This window comes from Manis pentadactyla, chromosome 1 (genome assembly GCF_030020395.1).
Source record: "Manis pentadactyla isolate mManPen7 chromosome 1, mManPen7.hap1, whole genome shotgun sequence".
NCBI classification, from domain to species: domain Eukaryota; kingdom Metazoa; phylum Chordata; class Mammalia; order Pholidota; family Manidae; genus Manis; species Manis pentadactyla.
Window position 1 is genome coordinate 169,182,723 of NC_080019.1, and position 24,542 is coordinate 169,207,264.

The 24,542-nt window shown below is 52.0% G+C and overlaps 1 protein-coding gene across 4 annotated transcripts in view; it reads left to right on the forward strand.

The window, feature by feature from the left end:
• Positions 1-24,298, forward strand: part of BOC (BOC cell adhesion associated, oncogene regulated) — a 67,485-nt gene extending 43,187 nt beyond the window's left edge. For 3 of the 4 annotated variants that reach the window (XM_057502649.1, XM_057502663.1, XM_057502656.1), the window contains 16 exons: positions 6,656-6,802; positions 8,588-8,731; positions 10,211-10,504; positions 10,884-11,156; positions 12,165-12,463; positions 15,837-15,999; positions 16,358-16,468; positions 16,978-17,184; positions 17,523-17,704; positions 18,129-18,234; positions 18,579-18,701; positions 20,860-21,081; positions 21,816-22,051; positions 22,258-22,334; positions 22,820-23,013; positions 23,261-24,298. In XM_057502649.1, the coding sequence (XP_057358632.1) occupies positions 6,656-6,802; positions 8,588-8,731; positions 10,211-10,504; positions 10,884-11,156; positions 12,165-12,463; positions 15,837-15,999; positions 16,358-16,468; positions 16,978-17,184; positions 17,523-17,704; positions 18,129-18,234; positions 18,579-18,701; positions 20,860-21,081; positions 21,816-22,051; positions 22,258-22,334; positions 22,820-23,013; positions 23,261-23,448 (2,966 nt within the window). In that variant the 3' untranslated portion in view covers positions 23,449-24,298. The remainder of the gene's footprint in view (positions 1-6,655; positions 6,803-8,587; positions 8,732-10,210; positions 10,505-10,883; positions 11,157-12,164; positions 12,464-15,836; positions 16,000-16,357; positions 16,469-16,977; positions 17,185-17,522; positions 17,705-18,128; positions 18,235-18,578; positions 18,702-20,859; positions 21,082-21,815; positions 22,052-22,257; positions 22,335-22,819; positions 23,014-23,260) is intronic. The other variant, XM_036929570.2, reaches the window with a different exon arrangement.
• The last annotated feature ends 244 nt before the right edge of the window (positions 24,299-24,542 follow it).

Here is a 24,542-nt window from a genome sequence, read left to right on the forward strand (position 1 = left end):
CTGGCCTTAGGGACGGTGCCCAGGCTCTCCACCTAGAATTCTCTTCTCCAGGGCCCTCTCCCTTCTTTCTCTGAGTGTCTTGGTCTCCATCTTCTCTCCTCTCTCTCTTCCTGCACAGGCTGCCAGCCTGCCAACGACTGTGCCAGGATCCAGCTCTGGCTCTCATGAGCCCAGACCACCAGGATTCACATTAATTTTCCCACTGCTAAGTTTATAGTTTATATTTGGTTGATCAGAGAAATATGTGTGTTGTGGGTTGCTGGCAAGTAAATCTTTTTTTCCTTCTTCTCTCTTTCCGTAGTGTATTTTTTCAAACCATTTCATTCCTTCATCTAGTCCAAAAGAAACTCCTCAGTTCTGCTCTCCAGCCCTACCTCACAGCAGCACTGAAGTCAGATAAATGAGACATCTTCCCTGTTCATCTGGCGGCCAGACTCAGTGGAGACATGGCTCCCATCCTTGACTTCAAGGATTTATCACATTTCTCGTTCTCTTATTATGTCTTTTTTTTTCCCAATATTTTTAATTGGTTCAAGCCAAGAAATTCCTGAAGCATTAGGCCAGTTTTATTACAAATCATTTAATGACACTGCAGACTAAGTTCTTTTTATTTTCCACTCCTCTCTTTATGCCCCTTCTCTTCTGCCCTCTTCCCCCCGCTCTTTCATCTCTTCTCCATCCCCTGCTTTCTCCCACTACTCAAACCTGGATACAAACCCCACCAGAACTCAAAGAAAAAACACAAGATTTAACAACTAATGTGTTTGGCATCTGCAAAGGGTTTTTTTTTTCCCCATGGAGACTGTTTTTATTTAAATAAAAGAGAGCATGCCTTACTTTCATCAGAAAGCGTGTTTGAGAAATTTCATGTCATGTTTCCATGGTTGTCAGGAGAGAGGTTTGGAGCCAAAATCATTTGTGCAATTGAACAGGCAGAAAAAAATCCTAAAGCAAGCAAACGTATGATCCACTCTCCCAGCTCGCACAGGCGGGAACAGTACTCCCTCTGCCAGCCCCCTTTCTGAGTTACTCCAGAGATGGAGGTGACCTGACCTAGGCTGGCGGAGGTGGTAGGGGCTATGCTCGGGGACACCACTCTTGTGAATACTGTGCCCTGCCTGTGTGTTTGATCTATCTTAGATCTATTAGATCTATTAGTCTATTAGAATAAAGCCCTCATGGTTAGGAACTCCGTGGTACCTTCTGTGGTGCATGACATACTAGCCAATTCTGCTGGTCCAGGCTGGCTGAGTGAATGGATCAGTGATGCCTGGACAGACTGTATTGTGCCAAATGCCAACTTCAGAGGATGCCGTCTGCCCAGCCTTGTGGGCTGCAGCTGGGTCTGGCTTCGTGGTCTGTGTGCTAGGGCTACGGACTGGCAAAAGGCTCTGTCATGGCCCTGAATGTGTGGCTTCCGAGATGTCTGTCCATCCCACAGCAAACCCCGTCCACTCCCAGGTGCTAGGCTGTCTGACTTAATGGAGGCCCAGTCAGGCTCCAGCCTCCGCTCTGCTTCTGTACTAATCACTGTGAGTTTTCACTTGCAGAACACTTTATTTCAGAGAGGTCATGCCAAGCCATGGTTCCTCAGGTGGCTTGGAGGTACAATGCAGTGTTGTGATGTTCTGCCCATCAGTGAAGCAGTTTGGGGCACAGGAGAGCCCCTGCGTTGCCAGAGGCCACACAGGGAAGCGGTGCCCAGGACCTGTCAGCTGCTTGGGCACCAAGTCCACCTATACAGCAGTGAGCCACAGGCTCTTCCTTTTATTCCCCTTGCACCTTTGCCAGCTTTTTGGGACTGAGGTGCAGAAAAGGGCACAGGGTCAACACGCCCCTGAGGAGTACTCCATCAGGGCAAACTCTTTTCGTGCTTTGGAACATTAGTCATAGATGCAACCAGCTATCACAGAGCCCAGGTGAGCCTGGAGACGTGAGAGTTAGGGAGCAGAATTACCAGTCAGCTCAGAGACTTGCTGGTGGCCAAGAGGCTACCAAGCCATCTGACCCCACTGCAAGTGAGCCCACGCTGGTGCCTTCACAACCTGATGGCTGCCATCCAGACCTCAGCAGATGAGTGCAGACTTGTCTTGTGATCGCTGAGAACAGGGAGGAGGGCAGGACAGGACTGACTGTACTTGAGAAATGCCTGGATGGGTAGAAAGCAAATTATTAAGTGTTGAGCTGAGCTAATGGAGATAGGATGTTGGTAACTCCATGCAGCCTGCAGTCAAACACACTCAGACAGAATTGAACTTTGATTTGCAGACTTCGGGAGAAGAGGAGCAAATGAGAAAACTCCCTGAAAGTGATTGTGAGGTTTATGGATTACACTGAGGGCATCTGTGGCACAACACCCCCTGTACCTGGATGGGTAAATTCTATAGAAAGGTTGGGGGTTGGGGGATGAGCCTACAGTTTATAGATTTGGTGATTTTGTGTTAGGAGACTGCATTAACATATACTAAATACTGTAGTTTAATTCATAGCTCTACTGAGCCTTTTATTAAATAAAGGAAGAATAAGGCCAGAAGATGATGAGAAATTCAAAAGGGGTTCAAGATAAAACTTGTCAATTTGTAGTTTCGTGTATGATTCTGGTGATGGCTGCCACACCCACATGCCTCTAAAAGTTACCTTCTTTTGGCCAAGAAGGTAGGGGCCTGATGCACCCTGTAAATGTGAAGAGGAAACATAGAACATATCCCATGATTTGTGTCTGACCTAGTATGGCTGTAATCTGAATATCCAGGGGTCCTACGGAAGTGATCTATCAGAAGATCCATCTTCCCTTAAGAAACTGAGTGCTTAGAAGGAAGGGGCTGGGCAGGGTTCTGTATGGAGCTGACCTATTATGGGCTTTCTCACAAAGCACAAAACTCTGTGACAAGAAAGGTTGGTCAACTCAGAGATAGCCCCAAAGACCTGTTGAGAGCTGAGAAACAAGAGGGAGTCTTTTGGCATTTAATTAGTCCAGACAAGTTAATAAAATAGTTGAAAGAATACACAAAGAGAGGATGCAAAAGAGGGGTCTTAGAGAAGGTAAGAGGATTAAAGCTGCAAAAACATTTCTCTAATGGATTTCTCAAACACACCAGCCCACAGGCAAGGGCAGGTGTCCTGTCAAACCATTTCCCCATGAAACCTGATCCATCAGTCTGCAGCCAGGCCTGCTTACCCCATTTGTAACTAAAGGGCCTGCCCCCTATTCCTACTGAGGCCCTCTGAGCAGCGACGGGGCTCGCCAGGAAACCGGCTGTGCAGACAAAGGGGCCTAGGAACAGGCTGGTTTCCTTCACAGGCAGCCAGCTAGATCTCTGCATCTGCCTCATCTGGTGGCTGATTAGGCTCTTATTGATCATGAAGTCGCCACCCCTCCCGGGCCTCCTTCCTGCTCGAAAACATGAGCAAAGGGGGTGCTCTGATTTTCAGATCATCCATCACATCATTACTCTGCCTTTGATCCCTTAGTGAAATGCAACTTTGCTCCAGCAGCCAAATTGGGAGTGTTTGCCTAGTGAAGCACCAGAGAAGGCTTAAGCTCAAGAGACACAGGGAGGGGTCAAGGCCATGGACCAAACTACTGCTTATTTATTTTGAAGCCAGGAAGGCTTGCCTGCCAGTAGACCCTTGTGGAGAGCTGGATGCCCATCTGGGGTGTCCTCCATCCTGCCCGCACCGGCTGTTGTGCACATGTTGGCATCAGAACAGAGGGGCTGTCTGGCTGCATTGCTGACCAATATCCAGCTTTGTGCCTCCCCCATTGCACAGCCTTCTGTCTCCAACCAAGCAGTTGTCAAAGAGTGCGGAAGGAGCCAAGAGGGGCTGGAGGGGGGCAGACTGTTTTCTAGGATTGGGTCAGATAGGTGGGTGCATGGAGGAATGCATGCTTCGTGCCTGGATAAGCCTTCAGTTACAATGGGGCAGCCGCCCGGGGCCAGTAAGATAGAGATGGCATTCTGGTGCCAAACCCCTTTCAGTTGCTCACATCTTTTGCAAAATGATCTGTTAGGTTTAAGTATATTCTTGCTTGAGGCAAATTTCCTTGGAATGAGGTAAAGAAAAGGAGGAGGAAAAAAAAACCTCAAAAACTCTTGGTGGAGTAGTTTTAGGTTTATTAGACCGTGGCAGAGAGGGCTCCTCAGTGACAGGAATTTTCCAGATGTCTCTGAGCCCACAGTTGCTCATGGCTTGCTTTGTGGGGTGCCTCCTGACTTGGCAGGTACAGCACGTACCGTGCTGAGGATTAAGGCCTGTGCATTGCCCCTGAAAAGCAATTGGCAACATCTAGCCTGAGCACAGGCCATCCACCTCTTCCCAAGTCTGTACCTTTCTCCTCTCTGGGAGAAAAGGTGTCCACTGTGTTGGCTCAGAAGCTCAGCCAGGTCTGGGTTACATAATTTGTGGGGCCCAGTGCAAAATGAACATGTGGGATCCCTTGTTGGAACATTAGTAAGAATTTCAAGACAGTGACAGCAGAGCATTAAACCAAGGCTACTGGAGCCTTCCAAGAGCAGGGCCTGTGCTACTGTGCAGGTTACACACGGGAAGCTAGCCTTGGGCTCAGCCTTCCCAACTGTTGATTCATTCAGCAAGAATTGAGAGAGCATGAGCTCCACCCTGAATCCTGTGCAGTGGGGCATGGGGTTGGGTCACGGACTGAATATTTATAGGCCACCCACTAGGAATTTACAATTTAGTTAGGGTCAGATATCACACACACAAAATATAATAGTAGTGAGATAATTCTTCAAAAACTTGGAAGCTCTACACCCACCCAAAGGAAGGAATCCACTAGAGATTTCACCCTGACCAGGCATCACTTGTGCAATCTAGAAAGTGAAATGAGGCAATAAAAATGAATCAGGCAGTCTGTCATCATTTTTGCCACACCACTCATGCAGAGCATGTATTTCTTATTCCACATTCATTAAACCTATTTCACCTCTTTCTGGTGACCTGGAAGTACCCTTTCAAGAAACATTTTATTTTCAAAATAGCCACACTTAGATAAAAGGTCAGCTGCACTTAGAAAAGGTTTATAGAAAATACACTGTGCTAGGCCCTTGTTCTTGACTGAGCTCACGTTGTAGACTGAATGCAACTAGGAAATTTGAGTTTGTAGGTAGCATAAATGGTCATCTGGTACCTCACTTGAGGGGCCCAGGTTCCAAGATAATCAGTCATTCAGTCAGTTAACGTTTAGAGTGTCTCCATGGGCCAGGCCCTGGGTTAGTTCAGAGGACACATATATGGACAAGACTTGATCCTTATCCCTAAAAAGTTCACAATCTAATATTGTAATCAAAGGGACAGTGATCCTTTCATAGAAACCAAGGAGCTTTCCTGACCTGGCTTGGCTTGACTAAGAGTTTCTGGAAAGTTCCATTAAGTGGGAACTCTCCTGGCCTAAGTGCCTTGCCCACTGAGCTCCCCTGTGGTGACAGCAGTTTGTTTTGGTAATTACCTCTTGCTTCTGGGAGAAACCTGACTCCCGCCTGCTCCTGTTGCCTTCCCTGGGTGTCAGTGGGAACAAGGCATGGGCAAATGGAGTCTTGCAGTGCCATGGCAGTGAGCCCTGATGGGATCAGTTCTCAGGAGCTGACCAGAATCTGGGGTGGTCAGCATTCAGAGACGGAGCCTCCAGGACTCTCTATGCACCCTTATGAAGAGAGGGTCTGGGTAAATACTTTCCTCTTACCTTATTCTACATTAGCTTTATTTCCTCTCTTAAATTAAATTCAGCTATAATCCTGACAACCAAATTTGAAATTCGGTTTTGTTACACAAATGGCCTATTTTGTTAAGCAGCATCAGTGATTTGACTCATACAAAAAGAGTTGTGTTGTTTGGACTGTTGAAGTGTTTGGGAAATATGCTTCTCTTGTTCCAGACGGATCTCTGTCCTCTCCCAGTTTAGATCCCGGTCTTGCCTGAGCCAAGTTAGGAGAGAAAGCCACATGCAGCCAGAGACGGCAGCCTGGTGTCAGGACTCTGGGCTGTCCCACGTTGCACTGCCATCTTTGTCTTAGGAAGCCCAGAGGGCGTCCGCAGACCCCCCATCCCCAGCCCTGAGAAAGGAGGCGCCATGACACAGAGCTTAGCTCCTGGGTAGCAGCGGTCAGCCTCTGGTTATAACCATGGTTGGCAATTAAGCACAATCTCGGGCCTGTCACTCTCAGTGGACATCTGAGAAGAACTGGGGAAGGCTGTTCTTGGAACTGGAGAAAAGACATCACATTCTCTTTCGTTGTTCCCTCCCTTCTCCATTAACTGAGCTGTGCCAGCACATTTGTGCCTTGACTGTGACCCATTTCTAGCCACGTTCTATAGGGCCAGCAGGCCTGGCTAGCTCACCCCCAAGTCTCAGTGTAACAAGAGGCTGGTCTGTGTCACAGGCACCTCCTGATGGATTCTCTACACCCACCCCCACCCTCCAGCTTATATAGATGGAGCCGGGCTCCTATGTGGTGATAAGGGCCAGTTCTACAAACTCCTGTAGACAATAAACAGCTGAGGGAAGGACTCAGAGCACCCAAGAGCACCTTGCAGCTGTTTATTGTGACTAAGGACACCAAGGCATCTGCCCCCTGGAACGCTGCATTGCCTGTCTCCTCCAGCAAGGCCCAACCGGTACCCATCCCTCTCTCTGCAGATCTTCAGGACTTCAAGTTAGATGTGCAGCATGTGATTGAAGTAGACGAGGGGAACACAGCAGTTATTGCCTGCCACCTTCCTGAGAGCCACCCAAAAGCCCAGGTCCGATATAGCGTCAAACAAGAGTGGCTAGAGGCATCCAGAGGTACGTGAGCAAGAGGAGCCTGGAGGCCCAGGCCAGAGGGACACGGGCTGTGTCTGACGGTGGCCTCCCAAACACCCATCAGCATATCGGCAGCCCCTCCACCTGCTGGCCATTCACCCTCTACATTGGTATTTAGCCCTCTAGGACCTACAGGGATTGGCTTCCCTTGTGGGGTCCTCTGCCCTGTCATGAGGAACGTCCCCATCCTTTGAGGCCCTCTGAGCTGCTGCCATTTGATCAGGGCTTCCTGCATAGGGTTCCAGATCCCCCCTGTGTGAGCTCCCTGCCACCACACACCCACGGAAAGGCTGCCTGATGAACCCAGCCGTCCCTGAGGCTCCAGGGTTACCCGGTGGGAGGCAGAGCCCTTCCCACACAGCACAGCAGTCTGCAGCAGAACTTGAGCTCTTCAGTCTCCCCATCTTCCTGGTCTTGCAGCTATGGCAGCTGCCACAGCTTCCTGCTCAGGCCACAACAGAGGCCACGCCTCGGTCCACAGAGTGCCAGCAAGGAGCGTTGATGTGTCCCAAGACAGAGTCAGCTTCTTGCCACAACACCCTGCACTCGAGGTCGAGCAGACCCCGTTTGACTGGCCCCACAGCTCAAAATGTATACCTTTTAAATATCCTGTGGATTTTTAAATATTTTTAACTTTTTCTAGTTATGAAAGGAATGTATGTTCCCTATAGAAAACTATTTTTTGAAAGGGTAAAACCCCTAATCCTGCCACCCAGAAATAACTGGAGACTGAGAGGAGAGCATTAACCTCTGCAGTCCCTAGAGAAGCCTGGCAGCAACAGCCCCTGGGGTCCCCCTGGCGCAAGGGCTTTGCCCATTCTGTCTGGCATTTGCCTGCACAGCTCACACCGGGGTAGGCCCGGTGACAGGAAGGCACTGGGCGCAATGAGCCTGGATGGCAGAGACACCTTGACTCCCAGGCAGGCCACCAGAAAGCTGTGACAGCCAGTGCTTTGCCTGCTGGGAAGCTGAACACCAACCCAGTCGTTGGGGTGTCCAGAAGCTGTGAATCTGTCTCCTGTTGAATGAAGCCGAACACAACCCTCAGGCCCCATGGCACCTCTGTCCAGACCAGACAAAGCCTAGCAGGCCAGCGATGCAGTGAAGGGCTTCAGTGGGCGTTCATGGAGTGGACAGTGACTGGGGGTTAGGATATTCCTCCCTGCTCGTAGCAGTTCAGTAGTGAGGTGTCTCAGAGCTGTGACCGTGACAGAGACTGAAGGGAAAATCTAAAGGCAATTCCCTCCTTCCTGGCAGCTTGCAGGAAAGATGACCTTATCTCCCCTGTACACAGCCTGAGCCCCTCAATCCTTACGTGACTCTGAGGCAGCACACAATATGCCGCTTTATAAATGAGGAAGCAGGATCTGAGAGGTTAATTAACTTGCCCCAAATCACACAGTTAGCACACAGCTGATCCAGAGGTTGAGCCCAGGTCTGGCGGCCTCCGAATCCTGCTTCCTTTCCTCCCTACCCCCGCTCCCTTGAAAGTGTACAGTGTTCTTCCATAGACCCATGTGCTAACTTGGGGGATCAGGCCGCCAGCCGGTATGGTAGCTGGGTGGCTAGTTTCCCATCCCTGGCCCTTCTGTCCCACTAGGTGAGAGGTTTTACAGAGAAAACAGCATTTCCACTTTGTGATTGCTGGGATTCCAGTGTACAGCCCAGGGCTCCTGCCCTACCTAACCCCAACCTCTGCAGGAGCTGCCACGTGCAGTATTCCAGGCCCACACTCATCCCATACCCCTCACCCTGTCCTCTGCTCAGGTAACTACCTGATCATGCCGTCGGGGAACCTCCAGATCATGAACGCCAGCCAGGAGGATGAGGGAATGTACAAATGCGCCGCTTACAACCCAGTGACCCAGGAAGTGAAAACCTCGGGCTCCAGTGACAGGCTGCGTGTGCGCCGTAAGTAGTAGGGGGCCAGGGGTCGCTGATGTTGGTTGGGGGACACCTACCTGTGCAGGGAGGAGGAGCCTGCGGGGGCCAGGATGGGGAGGGGCACAGCCATGCTGCCTCCAGATCTGTGTTTAAGGTAGGAGTTGCGGTTGTGGGGCCCAAGCCAGGCAGACATCCAGGACTCTGGACTTCGACAGGGTTGGGGGGCTCTTCTCCCCTCCATCCAGACCACGTGCTGGTCTCTCACAGCACATGGCCCTCGCCTGGCTGGTGGGTGGCTGTGCTTGCTGTCATATCAGGGCACTGTGAGGGACACCCCCTTCCCCTGCTTATCAAGAGCTGTCCTTCACTGTTACTTTCAAAGGGGTGGATCTGTTGGGCTGTGTGTGCTGGGGCAGGATAGTATGGCACTCTGCAGCTGACCGCATGTGCACAGAAAAGGCCGTGGTGCATTTGTGCCTGTGTGAGGCTGCCAGGGCTGCCTGGCACGGGGCCGGGCTGTGCCTCCAGTGGTCTGCACTGCTGAGGTGTACCTAATACCGTCCTCTGGTGAAAGTCCATGGAGGCCCACATACTCCCCCATTTATGTGAAAACAACTGCTACCTGTGCTGAACACCTCCTGTGTATCAGGCACTTTTCTAGGCTCCCTGCATATTTTGTGGAATGACATCTTACGTGGAGTTAGGTTTTAGAGTTGGTCCCAGAGATGGATTTACTATGAAGCTAATGAAGCAAGACCAGTCGTCCCTCACTTGCCAATTTTATACCTATGATTTTGCAATCTTTTTCTGAAAGAGAGCCTCCCAAGCTGTGTAAGTTTCAGGTCTTATGAAAACTGGATCTGACCCTGGTTGGGACATAGAGCAAAATCACACATAGTCAACCTCTCCTTGGGGATCCCTGGGAGATTGGAGAGCAACACGCTTTTCAGTAAGCTCTGTGTGGCTTCTCCTCCAGCTCCTTCCTCAGCTGAGCACTGGGTGATTTCCTTAGGGGATCATAGTACTGTATGAGAAATGCATATCTTTAAACAGTGTGAGTGACACTTGGGAACTGGGACCCACGGTTGGGGCTTGGGGGACCTGTGGGATCCTCGTATCTCATCCCCGGCTTCAGGCATGCCTCCTGAGTGCACGCAGGAGAACCCCACCCCCAGACCACATAAGCCGTCGGCCTGCCGACCTCACCCTTCCTTCCTGCTCACTCACAGCCATCCAGACTGTGTTGTGTTGCTCCTGCTCCACTGTAAACACGTTTTACTCATGACAGCTGTCTGCAGGAGGGCCTTGTTCCCCATAAGGAAACCAAAGCCCACAGAAGCAACTTGCCGCACTTTACGTAGATCACAAGCCCCTGAAGGGCGGTTTGAGTCCAACTCTGTGCTCCAGGACTGCCTCCTGGGCTGGGCCGCCCGAGGCATGGCAGAGGGTTTCCTCTGCACCCAGTCCTGGTCCCACACACTGCCCTGCCCCTCCTTGGCCCTTCAGGCTCTACCGCCGAGGCTGCCCGCATCATCTACCCACCTGAGGCCCAGGCCATCATTGTCACCAAAGGCCAGAGTCTTATCCTGGAGTGTGTGGCCAGTGGGATCCCACCGCCGCGGGTCACCTGGGCCAAGGACGGGTCCAGCGTGGCTGCCTACAACAAGACACGCTTCCTGCTGAGCAACCTGCTCATTGACACCACCAGTGAGGAGGACTCAGGGACCTACCGCTGCATGGCCGACAACGGGGTTGGCGAGCCTGGGGCGGCTGTCATCCTCTACAACGTTCAGGTGTTCAGTGAGTGTCTCCTGCAGACTTTCTTCTCCTCAGCCTTCTCTTTCACCTGCGTGGCCTTCATAGAAGCTCATAACCCAAGGCTCAGAGTCACGTGCCTCGTGGGTGGTCACGTGCCGAGCAGGTGATGGAGGAATACAGAGAGTCGGAGATCCTTGGGGCCTAGGGACTAGGGTCTACGGCCTGGTAGCCCTCATTCTCTCTCCCCTTTCCTGTCATGACTCTGTTGATGGAGGAAACACGGGACCTTTCTTTCCTTCTACCAGAAGCCACAGGGAAGGAGGGACCCGTTCCTGACTGCAGCCCCTGCAGCCCCCTCCCCCTGTCTGGCCCTAGATGGAAACACTCAGCCGTTCTCACTCCTGGTCTGGTTTCCTGGCAGAACCCCCTGAGGTCACCGTGGAGCTCTCCCAGCTGGTCATCCCATGGGGCCAGAGTGCCAAGCTCACCTGTGAGGTGCACGGGAACCCCCCGCCCTCCGTGCTGTGGCTGAGGAACGCTGTGCCCCTCACCTCCAGCCAGCGCCTCCGCCTGTCCCGCAGGGCCCTGCGGGTGGTCAGCGCGGGGCCTGAGGACGAAGGTGTCTACCAGTGCATGGCCGAGAATGAAGTTGGGAGCGCTCACGCCGTGGTGCAGCTGAGGACCGCCAGGCCAGGTGTGTGCAGCTCAAGGGCTGAGATTCTAGCTGAACATTTACAGAACCCTTTTTCAAATGAAATCCAGCTTAGAACCCCAATATAAAAAATAAATGAAAGTGGCTTTTAGTTGTGGGTCCAAATTTACATTAACTGTTACAAAAGTTGGAAGTGCACAGTTTCACTAGTAAAAATGGCCCATTAAAAGCCCTCTTAAATTATTTTGTCGATCTGAGAGGTCCTAGGGTTCCATGAACCCAGTTTGACAGCCACCACTCTAAGGAAAAGCCAGTCTGTCCTTCTCAGCTTGGTTCATTTCGGTTGACACATATCAATTGAGCAGCTACTGTGGGCTCAGCACTGGGTTAGGCAGTGTGCGGGATGCAGAGACACATAACAAAGACCTTGCCCCATTTCTGAAAGAATTTGAGAAAATCATGACAATGAATAATAGAAAGGCTGAATCAGCATGGTCAGATGCCCCCATCCTGCCCCCTACTGCAGGCGGTTGGGTAGAGGGAAAGCTACCATCGGCAGAGTCTGTGGGTGCTCCCTGAAGGAGGCATAGCCTCTCTGAGCCCCTCGGGTTCTCAGAGGGCATTTACAGTTGGCTTCACATCTCATGTCACATCCAGGTCACTGCAGTGGAGCAGGAAAGGGCCCAATTGGGCCATGTTAAGATCCCACAGTGAAGGGACATGTCCCCACCCCCAGCAGGGACATGTGGAAAAGGGCACAGGGCTCCTGCCCCTCAGGAGCAAATGGGGATCACTCAGGATGGTGCTGGAGTGTGGCTCAGGGGAAAAGCAAGTTGCTGGCCTCAGCAAGAAGCCTTTCACTCCTGGCAGGGCAGGGACACAGAGCCTGGCTGTGTGTTGAGCCATCTCGGGTCCCGAGGGCTCTTCCTGCCCTGGCAGGTCTTCTCTCTGCCCTCTCTCTCAGGTTTCTCCCTGGGGCAACAGCCCAGCAGGTGACCAGGGGGACTAACATCATCTTCCTTCCCTTCTTCTTCCTGCTTGGTCCACCAGGCACAACTCTGAGGCCGTGGCAGGATGCTAAGCCGGACACTGCCACACCTCCCACACCACCTTCCAGACCTGGGAGCTCTGACCAGATGCTGAAGGGGCGCCTGGGCCCCCCGGCGTCCGTGCAGCCAGCTTCCCTGCAGTGCCCGGGAGAGAAGGGGCAGGTGGCTCCTGCAGAGGCACCCATCATCCTCAGCTCACCCCGGACCTCCAAGACTGACTCGTATGAGCTGGTGTGGCGGCCCCGGCATGAGAGCAGCAACCGGGTGCCAATCCTCTACTATGTGGTGAAGCACCGGAAGGTATGGTGTGCCTGGCATGGCGAGCTCGTCTCAGCGAGCTGGGTGCGGGTTCTGCCTGCTGGCCATCTCTCCTGATGCTCCTGAGGCCTTGCCCAGCAATCCCCATGCTGGTCATGACCTCCTGTCTCCTCCATGGTACTTTCCTGCGCCTTCCCTGGAAGCTGGTTGTGAGGTGGGCGCTGGGGACCCTAAGAGGCCCAAGAAAGAGCTGTGTGTGTGCCTTCGGATCTGAGCTCTACATGCTGGTTTTCCAGAGGCTGCCGTCACGAGCTTCCAGTCCCAGGGAGCATTAACAGTCTCCCTGTGAGCCCCGCACCATCCTTCCTCCTCCTCCTGTCATTCTTTGCTGATGTTGTCTTGTTATGTTTTAACCAATGTAAGCTCTGCTAGGTACATACCTGCAGGAACTCTGGCATGGCCAACCCGCCCTAGAGCCAGGAAAACAAATATCTGTGAACAAGTGTTTTCTCTGAGGGCTATAAATACCCCCTCAGTGCTCAGGATTCATTATGGCTTGGGCTCCACAAGCAGGTATTTGAGCTGGAAGCACCTCATATTGGTGAGACCTCAGCTATTTTTCCTGGACAGAAGGAAGCCTGTCCAGGTGAATGTTTCAGGAGCTGTCAGGGAGGGAATCTTAGGCTCTGACAGGGTGTGGGGACAGAGCTGAGCTGGCCCATCTTCCTGAACACCATGTCTCATGAGGCAGGTCGGGACCCCCAGCCTGCTACCTCATTAAGGCTCTGCTGTCATCTCATTATCCCACAGGGCAGAAGGCCATGAAATTCCCTTTAAGCAAAATGTCCTTGAAAAACATTTCTGTTCATCCCAGGTGCATGCTGCTTCCTTTTCAAGGCTATCAGACAGTAGGAAATTATTATTCTTAAATGGATTTTTATTAATCTTGAGAATAATGCATTATAAATGCTAGTTTTATTATGCATTCATATTATTTTTGCTTATAAAAGTGCTATGTGCACTTGGTAGAAAGTATGGAAAATAGAAGTACTTATCAACTCTTCTTCCCCCTCCAAAACCAACCACACTAACTGGCCCTGCACAATGGAGAGTGCTGGCTGTGCAGCCCCTCTGGACCCTGGCAGCCCCTCTCACTTGGTCCTTTCCCTTCACATGCTCTCCTAGAAGGCTGTGGCTTGGGGCCAGTCCCCAGAGACGCCAAGGTCGTCAGTAAGACACCTAAGGCAAAGCAGCCTGCTCGGGTGGGGGCCTGGGGTGGGCAGTTCCTCACTAACCCCCCGGCTGCTGGCCTCTGCAGAGACAGTCAGCTAAGGGGGAGTGAATCAGTTTTTAACAAAAAGCCACATTGTTCAGCCCAGGTACGGGGCAGGCCTAGTCCTAGTCCTTATTTCCCCATGTAACTGGACACCTCCCTCCCAGACTTGTAGACAAAGATCAGGGCAGGCCAAATGCGCGTGGTCCCCAGGAGACAAGAATCAGCATGCGAGCAAGAATAATATTTTTCAGGCCAATAGGTGGCCAGAAAACAGCCTCACCAACAGACAGCCTGGCAAAGGCCTTGCATGGTGATCCGGAAATGCCAGGCTGAGGCTGCATTCACCCTCTCAGTGTGTGTGACAGTGACTAATTACCAGTCCATTTCTTATTTTCATTTTTGAGCCCAGTGGAAGTGTGAGGCCAGCACTGGGCGGGCTGAGGGAGAAGCGGATGCAGGGGAAGCAGTGGCACAGTGCCCCCACTGGGTCTGGCTTCCCTTCAGCTCCAGCCTGTGGGGCCCTTAGTGCCGGAAGGTGGACATTGCCAAGGCAGAAACTAGGTCCTGAGAGCCGTTCCTTTTTTTGAGGAGTTAAAGATCATCACACTAGGAAAGATTCTGAAACAAAAATCAGCATTTGGGTTGTGTCTTTTCCAGCCCCCTTCTCTTGCTGGAGACTGGGAATTATTCAGCTCAGTTTCACTTTTTGCATGTATGAACCAAGTTTCATTTCCTGATGCATCTGCAGACTCTGAACTACTGTGTTTGGGTTTCCAGTACCACTGGGAATTCTCAGTTTGTAAAAACTTCTCCCCTTGGAACACATCCTGGAAGCCTGACATGAATGAGCCCAGACCATCCCTGTCCCTTGAATAGCAGGTTTTGTTCTGCCTTGGAATATTCTGCTTGGGGAGAAGAGCTGTTCTGACCAGCTGCTTATTCCTTCAGCAAACCCCAGCTCGAGGCTCTGGCAGGCTCTGAGATGGGCACCGTGGGCGGTTCAGTCTCGCATCCTGATAAATGGGGTGGGTAAGGAGAAGCCACCTCCCAGTATCCGCTGCTGGGGAGCCTAGAGCTATTATATTTTTTTCTTTAGATTTCAAGAGCTGGGAATTTGAAGCCATTAAGGAGTAATTCATATTTCATCCACAGTTTTTAAGTTCTAAGCAAGGTCTGAGGGCAGGAGCAGAAAAAGGGAGAATAGAAATGGCCAAAACCTCACCGAGTAGAGGGTATGGGGGACGTCAGGAGAGGAACTGGGCATTTGTTGGGAACCTACTGTGTGCCAAGTCCGGTGCTCGACACATATAAATCATCGAATTTAATCTTCAGAGTAACCGGAGGTTTTATTTACCGCATTTTAGAAGCAAAAGGCTTAAGGATCAGAGAGGTTAAGAAACTTGCTCAGGTTTACACAGCTACTAAGATAAAATCAGGATTTGAACCCAGGATTTTCTGACTCCCCGACCCACTTTCTGTCTAGAATAGGTTACCTTCGATCATGAGCACGCTCTCTGGCACCAAGTCACCGTTTCTGCACTCACAAGCAACATAGCCTTAGGCAGATTACGCATCTCCTAGCCTTTAGTCTCTTCATTTGTGAAGCAGGAACAATATTAACACCGATCTCTTGAGCCATTGTCACATAAAGTGCCTAGTTTATAGAGCATATAAAGTGCTTAGCTCTGTGCCTAGCACATAGTAAGCACTCAGCAAATGTGGCTCTTTCTAGTGGAGCTGCTACTTTTATCATTATCATCATCATCTCATTAGAATATAAACTGATGGAATTATGTTTTGCTTTGAAGGGAGCAAGGAGAAAAATACAGGGATTTTTGGAATTGCAAAGAGAGGAGGTCTTTGGAGAAATTCTCAGCAATATCAGACCTCGACACCCCCCTGAGTGTTTTTGCTGGGATCATTAAATGAGGGATCAAGGAGCCTGACTTTGCTGTCCTGGCGAGGATGCATGTCCAGAGCCAGCAGACCAGTCTGCTCTGTGGCACCCTTCCCCCAGCCTGGCCCAGTCTCCTCTCCCTCCTCCTGCCCTCTGGGACTCAGTTCTGCTTTCCTTGCAAACCACAGCCCACCAGTACCTCCAGGCCAAGATACTGGTTCTTACACCAGCTGCTTCTCCAGCAGGTCACCAACTCCTCTGACGATTGGATCATCTCTGGCATTCCAGCCAACCAGCACCACCTGACCCTCACCAGACTGGACCCTGGGAGCTTATATGAAGTGGAGATGGCAGCTTACAACTGTGCGGGTGAAGGCCAGACGGCCATGGTCACCTTCCGAACTGGTAAGGATCAAACACTGCCCCCAGCTTAGGGTTTCTGTGGGCCCAGGTGGGAAACCCGCTCACCTTGTCACAGCTATTCACCTTGAACTTTATCTTCTTTTCAGCTGCGGCCTCTCTGTGATTTGTGTGCTCAGGCTGAGGTCCTACCTGTCATCAAGAGAGCCACTAGCTGGTGTCTCTGGCATCCTGCCTCATACTGGGCAATACCATGACAATCAGGCAGCCCACACTTCCAATGTCCCGTATTTGCATCGCCTTGTCAGACCCCCTGGCAGAGTCTCAGGCAGAAAGCAATCTGTGGAAAGGGAGACGTAGTGCATGCTCGCTGCCTTACTGATCTCAACCTGCTTCCCCCCAGGACGGCGGCCCAAACCTGAAATCATGGCCAGCAAGGAGCAGCAGATCCAAAGGGATGACCCTGGAGCCAGCCCCCAGAGCAGCAGCCAGCCGGACCACAGCCGCCTCTCCCGTAAGCCCCCGGCAACCCCAAGGGTCGGGGTGCCGAGCAGTCCCAGCCCGAACACGGCCCACTGCCTCGCAAGGCTCGTTGTTGCAAGTTGAATGGGGTCTTGGTTCTGTGAGTACGGGAGGCCTTCTGACATTTTCCGGGCATCTCCCCAGTTAGCCACAAGAAGAAAACATAGATTAGAACTCTTCAAATACACACTGGAGCCCAGCACTGGGATTGCTGACCCTGTGGGTCCAGAGAGCATGGAGGAGATAGCAGGGGCTCTTGGCTCTCCACACTCTGATGTTACAGAAGCGGAGCTTTCAGGGGTCTTAGTACAAGCGCTCCTCCCAGGAGAGGGTGACCCAGCCTTCAGGAGACCTGAAATGCAGCCGCCAGGGAGTGGAGGGCTGTGGAGGGGAGCGGGCCTCTACCAGGAAAAGGCCCCGGCCACTTGTGATACAACTATCTTCTCATTGTGTCCCCTCTCCTGCTTCCTCCCACCCTCATGCATGGCTTCCCTCCCCCAGCCCCAGAAGCTCCAGACAGGCCCACTGTTTCCATGGCTTCCGAGACGTCTGTGTATGTGACCTGGATTCCCCGCGGGAATGGGGGCTTCCCGATCCAGTCCTTCCGCGTGGAGTGTAAGAAGCTAAAGAAAGTGGGAGACTGGGCTCTGGCCACCAGTGCCGTCCCTCCCTCCCGGCTCTCAGTGGAGGTCACAGGCCTCGAGAAAGGTAGGGGCCAGGCTGTGTGCCCTACCTAGTCCCGGGCCACCCCCAACCCCCAGGGAGCCTTTGCAGGCTCTTCTCCCTGCCTGCTGTCCACCCTCCATCATGCTCACATGGAAGCCCTTGGCGGTGGCCCTTCAGTCCCATAGCCCTTCCGCTTTCTCCGTAAGGGTCCAGAGCCAACTCCTGTGTGGCTCCTCTCTGAGAAGGATGGGAATCCTAGTGAGTTCTTTGGGGACTTGCTTTTGGGAAAAGGCTGCCCAGAAAATCCCTCCATGTCCTGGGCCTGGATGGGCTGCAAAGGTATTTCCTAGCTGCAGAGTTCAGGAAATGTCTCTCACCAGGCACCTCCTACAAGTTCCGAGTCCGGGCTCTGAACATGCTGGGGGAGAGCGAGCCCAGTGCCCCCTCACGGCCCTATGTGGTGTCGGGCTACAGCGGCCGCATGTACGAGAGGCCCGTGGCAGGCCCTTACATCACCTTCACCGATGCCGTCAATGAGACCACCATCATGCTCAAGTGGATGGTACGCAGCCTTGCTCGGCCTGCAGTGGGAAGTCGGGCTGAGCTGTGTGCAGGGTGGGAGCTGGCCGCTGCAGCAGGGACAGGAAGGGGTTGTTCCTCTGCTCAGCCCTTCTTCTAAGACACCTCCCCGCTCAAGTATTCCTTTACCCATGTACCTGAGAACAGAGGGACTCAGCCTCATGATACCCAGGCAGGTTCAGAAGGGACTTATGTCTTCAGAGAAATGGCAGTTTGTTTCTTGTCTCCAAAAGCTGGGAGACCTCCTGACTAAATACAATAATGATGCCTCCAAGCATTCTCCAGAGAGCCTCATCATCAAGGTTTGCCAGGGTCCCCTGGTGAACGTTAAACTCTTGGCTGGGGTAAAATTTCCATCCACCTGTGGTTCTGCTCACATGCAGATTTCTCTGCTCCATTCCCTGTAGTATATTCCAGCAAGTAATAACAATACCCCGATCCATGGCTTTTACATCTACTACCGACCCACAGACAGCGACAACGATAGCGACTACAAGAAGGATATGGTGGAAGGTGAGGCACACTTTGTGCGATACCGTTTCCCATGCTGGCACGGGGCGCTAGGCGTTGGTAAAAGTATAAAACCTGGGCTGCTGACACGTTGTGTCTGTACCCCATATCATTGACTCTTCTGTGACACTGGGGTCATCAAGCTCATAAGCCCACAGGCTTCCTTCCCTGAGTGATGGGACAACAGGAAGTTGGGTGGGCACCGCGAACATTCTCTCCATTGTTCCTCCACTGTATGGCCTGCTGTGTCAGTAAATGGCACCAGCCCGGACACACAGCCCTGTCTGAGTGTCACTGCGATCAGAGGCCAAGCAAACCAGAGACAGATGACCATAGCTCTCTCCTAGGAGACAGATACTGGCACTCCATCAGCCACCTGCAGCCAGAGACTTCCTACGACATTAAGATGCAGTGCTTCAATGAAGGAGGGGAGAGTGAGTTCAGCAACGTGATGATCTGTGAAACCAAAGGTGATTCTCCGGGGGTTCTCTGCCCTCCTCTTGATGTTTTCAGTCAACTAAGACAAAGTCACTGCTCCGTGACTTTGCTGGGTAGCTCTTCCCCAGGAAGATGCCTTATTTTCTAAGCACCCATAAACACTGTCATTTTTAACCCTTCTGTTCATTTGCCTGTGCCTCATACTAAGTATGAATGGGTTTCCATCATGATAGCTTTAAGGAACATGGGCATTAACTCACATAGGAACTCATGGCATAGAACCCATTCCTAAGTTGGGAACTTTCCGTAAGCACTGTGTTCCTCTGGTAACATTTGGTGCTTATATTTGGCTTATTTAACGGCAGCCCCATGAGACAGGAGAGAAACGGAGTATCAGGAAATGGTACAGCCTGACCAAGCTCATGCACCTGGTTAGCAATGGAGCATATGCTTTGGGCCAAGTTCATCTAACTAAAGCCCAGACTTGTTCTCTGCATTATTATCATGTGTTAAACATATTCATACAATAGCTTGTTAAGTTTGCACATTGGCCAAGTGGATAGATACCATTTTCTCCACTTTGCAAATACTGAAAGTAATACAGCAGTTTTACTACCAAGGTAATAATCAGGGGAAGATCACAGAGGAATAGGAATGGAGATAAGAAAACAACCCACTTTTCTGTCATTGGCAACCCTCTCCCTCCAGCTCGGCACTGACCCTGAAAACAAGCAGGGTCACTTGTTCAACAAACAGTGTGCATCCTCTTCAACATGTACGACGAAGTGAGGGGGCAGGTTTATACACACAAAGTTCTGTGTGTATGACATGCAGAGGACCCAGGGCAAAGGGCAGGGACTTCACAGAGGCTTTGCGCTGTTCTGGAAGGACTGACTCTTCAGGCCAGACTGAGGGACAGGGCAAGGCGGCACGTAGCTCCGGATGGTTGGAGCGTGTGGCACCTGGAAGGAGGACGAGATGGAGGAGACCAGGGACATTGGTGGCACTGGGTCATTGAGGCCGCTGTGGGCTGTGAGGTGGGGGAGGGACCCTGCTCAGTTTGTCAAGCAGGGTCACTGGTGACTAGGCAGCTGTGGCCTGAGGAGACAGACCTGGGGCCGGGAAGCATAGATAGAAGGGGTGGCTTTGAGTCTCTCTTCTGAGGAAGCTTGGGTGGGACCAGACACTGCTGGCATGTTAGGCTGGGAGGGAGTGAAAGGAGTTCAAAGTAAACCTTCAAGCTTGAAGTACAGCCCAGGCGAGGCTCCACTGAGTGAAACAGGCAGGGCCAAGGGAAGCAGATGCCCGCGAAAGGAACGAGGTACGAATACCTGGAGACTCCCTGAGCCTGACTCTCCTGAGACCCTGGAATGTGGGTCTCCTGCCTCGGGGAGGGCCCTGGGCGGAGGGCAGTGCTTGACAGTCGTTGCAACAGAGGTTGACATCCTGGGAGCAGGACAGAGTGCAGATTGAGGGGACCGGGAAGACCTCCCGGCGTCTGAGGAGACAGAAAGAGAAGAGCAAGAAAAGAAACATAAGCCGCAGCAGAGAGGTGGGAAAATCAGAGGACCGTAGTGTCGGGAAGTCAAGGGGGCTGAAGGCTGTGAAAAGGAGCTAACGATGTCAGACACTCCCTGATAATAGCAAAACCCAGATGAGGGGTTTGCCGTCTTGAATTGTCACCCTTGAATTGGCCGTTCGCCATGACCGTCTGTCCCAGGAAGTCCCAACGCATCCACCTCCCCGGCTGTGCCACCCACACTCAGACCTAGTACTCCATGTCTCTTAATTCACCCAGGAATAGCAGGTCCACGGGTAACTTCCATTCCCGTTTTTTTTGCTGGGAAACTGTCATGCACCTTTTATATTTTCTTCCAAAAAGTTCACTACCTTATTCTTCCAAAAAACCCCTACATCACTTCAGCCCAAAAAGAGTCTGACTCTAGTGCCTGGCTCACATATATTTCAGGTTGTATTTTGAAATGCAAGATTCAGCTTTCTTCAGTAGTATCAAATTTCACATGAGATGCCAATTTCATGCTGGTTGGACACCACACTCATCTGAGGGTTTGGAGTATTGTGAGTGTGACCCCATTTCCCACACCCATGGAAGAGTACTTTTTTTAAATTTGTTGTGAAAGAAATGTCAAGAGAAATAGATGCTGAGGTGAGTTTTGTCTGCATCGACAGCCCGGAAGTCTTCTGGAGAGCCCGGTCGCCTCCCGCCCCCAACGCAGGCCCCGCATCAGCCACCACCGCCTGAGGCTGCAGAGCGGCCGGGAGGCGTGGGGGTTATGGCGGCGCGCGCCAGCGACCTACCCTACCTGATTGTCGGGGTTGTCCTGGGCTCTGTCGTCCTCATCATCGTCGCCTTCATCCCCTTCTGCCTGTGGAGGGCCTGGTCTAAGCAAAGTGAGTGCATGACCCTCAGCACCAACAGGAGGGACCCTACAGAGGGAGGAGGTGCCTCCCAGCCCCCAAGGAGGCCTCTGCCCTGGATGGGAGGGGACAGACACCCTGTCACATTCACTGGAGCCCATGCTTCCGGGTCCCCCAGAGGGCTGGGAGAGAGGCAGAGAAAACTCCAAGCTCCCTTTCCTTTCAGCCCATGGACCTTGGCAGATGGAAAGTATGAAGGGGACGTTGGTCTGTCCTCTCTGCCTCTCTGGAGCTCGGTGCTTATCTGGCTCCAGCTCCTTGTAATGTCTGAAGCTGCTGCTCTGAGCACACACTCTCGCTTGCAGTTACTGGCCCTGCCTCCTCTCTGGGTCTTTGGCTGCCTCTCGCTTCCCTCTTATCCTGGGCTAATCTGTGACCCACTAACTTCTGCTTCAAACGGCAGCACATCGGGTCGGCTTCCCTCATTTAAATGTTGCTCCCCCTGTTTGCTCACCACTTTCTTTCCCCAGACCCTTCCCCCTGCATCTCCTTACCCTGATCCCCGCTGTAAAAACGTCTAGGCGTTAGGAAAAGCAGGTGGCAGGAAGAGTACTTTGAGAGAGAGTATCTCATCCCTGGGCAGCGTCAACTCCCTGCTGACCTCATCTGACCCCATGTGGACAGGAGTTTTCTGAGGTTCATGTGGGACTTCAAGCTCCCCCAGGCCTCCTTGGCCTAAGCATTCCCCTGTCCTTCTGTCCTTCCAGAACATGCAACGGACCTGGCTTTTCCTCGAAGTGCCCTTCTGTCTTCCTCCTGCCAATACACTATGGTACCACTCGGAGGACTCCCAGGCCACCAAACCAATGGGCAGCCCTATGTCAGCAGCACCAGTGGACGGGCCTGCGCCAGTGGGGTGCATGGGAACAGGGGCTGCCCAGCAGTGGCCATTGGCTACGTAGGCATGAAACCTCAGCAGCATCGCCCAGGGGTGCCTCAGCAGGTAACGTGGTCCTGTGGCTGCGGGTCATCAGGCACAGGCCAGCACGGACAGAGTGGCTGGGCTGCAGCCCAGCTGTCCTCCCCTCCAGCCTCCATCCTGGGCTGCTGGGCCAAGCTTTCCTTAGGAACAGCTCATCTGCTGAACAGTGAACAGGAAAGTTACCTGGACTCTGATGTGATCTTTTTGTTACTCTTTCTTTCAAGCAGCAGGATGACACCCACAGCCTGCTGAGGCAGACCATTCTTGGCAGAGGATATGACCCTCCCCGTCACTGGATTCCCAGGTAACCAGGCCCTGCCCCATCCCTGCATTCCACTCCCATGCCCCAGAGCTCACTTTCTCTTTAGTGTCTCAAACCCAGCATGGGTCCCTAAGGTGAGAGCCGGTGCTTCCCCGGCAGCCCTGCTCAGACAGCCCGCCCCACTGGACTCTTGCGCTAAGGGGTAGTTGTCATGTTCAGCCCTTTCTGCTCTGGAGCTGCTCTCCGGGCACGCCAGAGCAGCCACACAGCTGGCTCTGCCCAAAAGCCCTGGACACCTGACTCCATATCCTCTCACACACTCAGGACTTTACAGAATAAAATGGAAATAGTCTAGAATTACCCATGGAGATGAGTGTGGCACCTTTTGGTGTTCAAAGGGGAGCAGCCCTTGGCCTGGCTGAGCTCTGACCAGCTCGGGTGCCCCCAACAGAGAAGCAGCCAGGGCGGTGGGGACGCAAGCCCACTCCGCACCTACCTCACTGCTCCATCTGATCTCACGCACGCAGGAGTCCCAGGTCTAACCCGGATGAGGGCTCTTTCTTATATACACTGCCTGATGACTCAACTCGCCAGCTGCTCCAGCCCCGCAGGGACTGCCACCGCCTCTGGGAACAGGGTGCTGCCACCGGCCAGCCAGGCACGAGAGCTGCAGCCCAAGGTCCTGGGCTGGAAGCAACGCGGGACCCTCTTTTTCACCCAGGTCTGTGCTGGGGCAGCGTGGGAAATTGAGCAGGCTGGGCATGACATGAGGTTGGCATCTGTGACCCAGGGGTAGTGTGGGTAGTAAGTGGCCCACCCACATCTGTGAGACAGAGGAGGGCACGTGATTGCCCTTGCTGGGTCTGGCTCTCCTTCAGGCCAGCGCAGACACCTGTCACAGACAGCAACTGCCCCAGCTCCCCTGGTGGCGGTCTGGATCTTAATGTTTCCCACCTCTCTCTCCCTAGGGCCCCCGTGCTGCTTGGGGCTTGCCCCAGTTGAGGAGGTGGACAATCCTGACTCCTGCCAAGTGGGCAGAGGAGACCAGTGTCCTCAGCGCCGCACAGGGTCCCGTGTAGGGCAGGAACTCTCGATGCAGCTCTCCCCTGGCCCACCAGTGCACGTGGCTTTTGAAACACCACCTCCTGCAATTTAGGCAGAAGCCAGTAGCCCAGAAAGACTATACATTATGGTTTTTAAAAAGAGAAAATTGGTATTTATTTTTCTATAATAGCCATATTTATAATATTTATGTACTTGTAAATAAATGTATATGTTTTTGTAATTCTGGAGAGACATAGGGAATCCTAGCCATTGAGGTATGAGAGGAAAAACAAAGAAGTCACAACATAACAGGAGTTGCCCGGAAAAGAAGAACCCAGCAGGAGGAGGCAGCCTTCACTTAGAACCCCTTGCTGGCCTCGGACGCTGCATAAGGCCCAGAGAAGCTGACAAAAGGAAGAAGCCCAGGCATGTTTTTCATGATGACTGTGAGGGAAGAGCAAGGGCCACAGGCTGCAGACACCTGTGAAGACGGCTGGATCTGGTGCTACAGGAAACGTTTCCAGAAGATGCCCATGAGAATAGAAGAGCTTTACTTGAAGTCCAGTACATTAACAAACCTTCCAGAATCAGTAATCTGTGGCAACATATCTCTGTAAAAACAAACACTGTAACTTCTAAATAAATGTTTAGTCTTCCCCGTTAACCTTCAACTTAGTCACATATGACTCAGCATTCTCTTTAGCGGTTAGGATTCAGTTGAGTATTTGAAGAAAATACCCACTTAACATTTTCAAATACATCAAGAGATAAGATCTGGAAAAGGTAGCAGATGTTCCTAGTTTTGTCTTTTGAATACATTCGTGTCAGTTGTATTTTTATTAATGCAGAATGCATGAGTAACTGTTTAGTCCAAGAGGGAGACCGGGTGCAGGAAGCAAGAAGCAACAGATTCAGACTTCTCTTACTGCCTGGACTTCAAGTAAAGCTCTGGTCATAGCAAAGGAATGAAACCAATCTTTTCTATAATAGGTGTGTGTCGAAAACTAAATATTTTCTCCAAAATACCATTAAGTGCTATGCTATAGGTGAACATAGGATACCTGATAAAATTCACTTCCCTTCTTTCCAGAGATACACCAACATTGCCAGAGGAGTTGACTCACTAGTTGTTTAAAAGCATTTACTTACACAGGGTCAACCTTTTTATATGCAACTGAAACTAGATGGAGGCTGCAGCTTGCAACG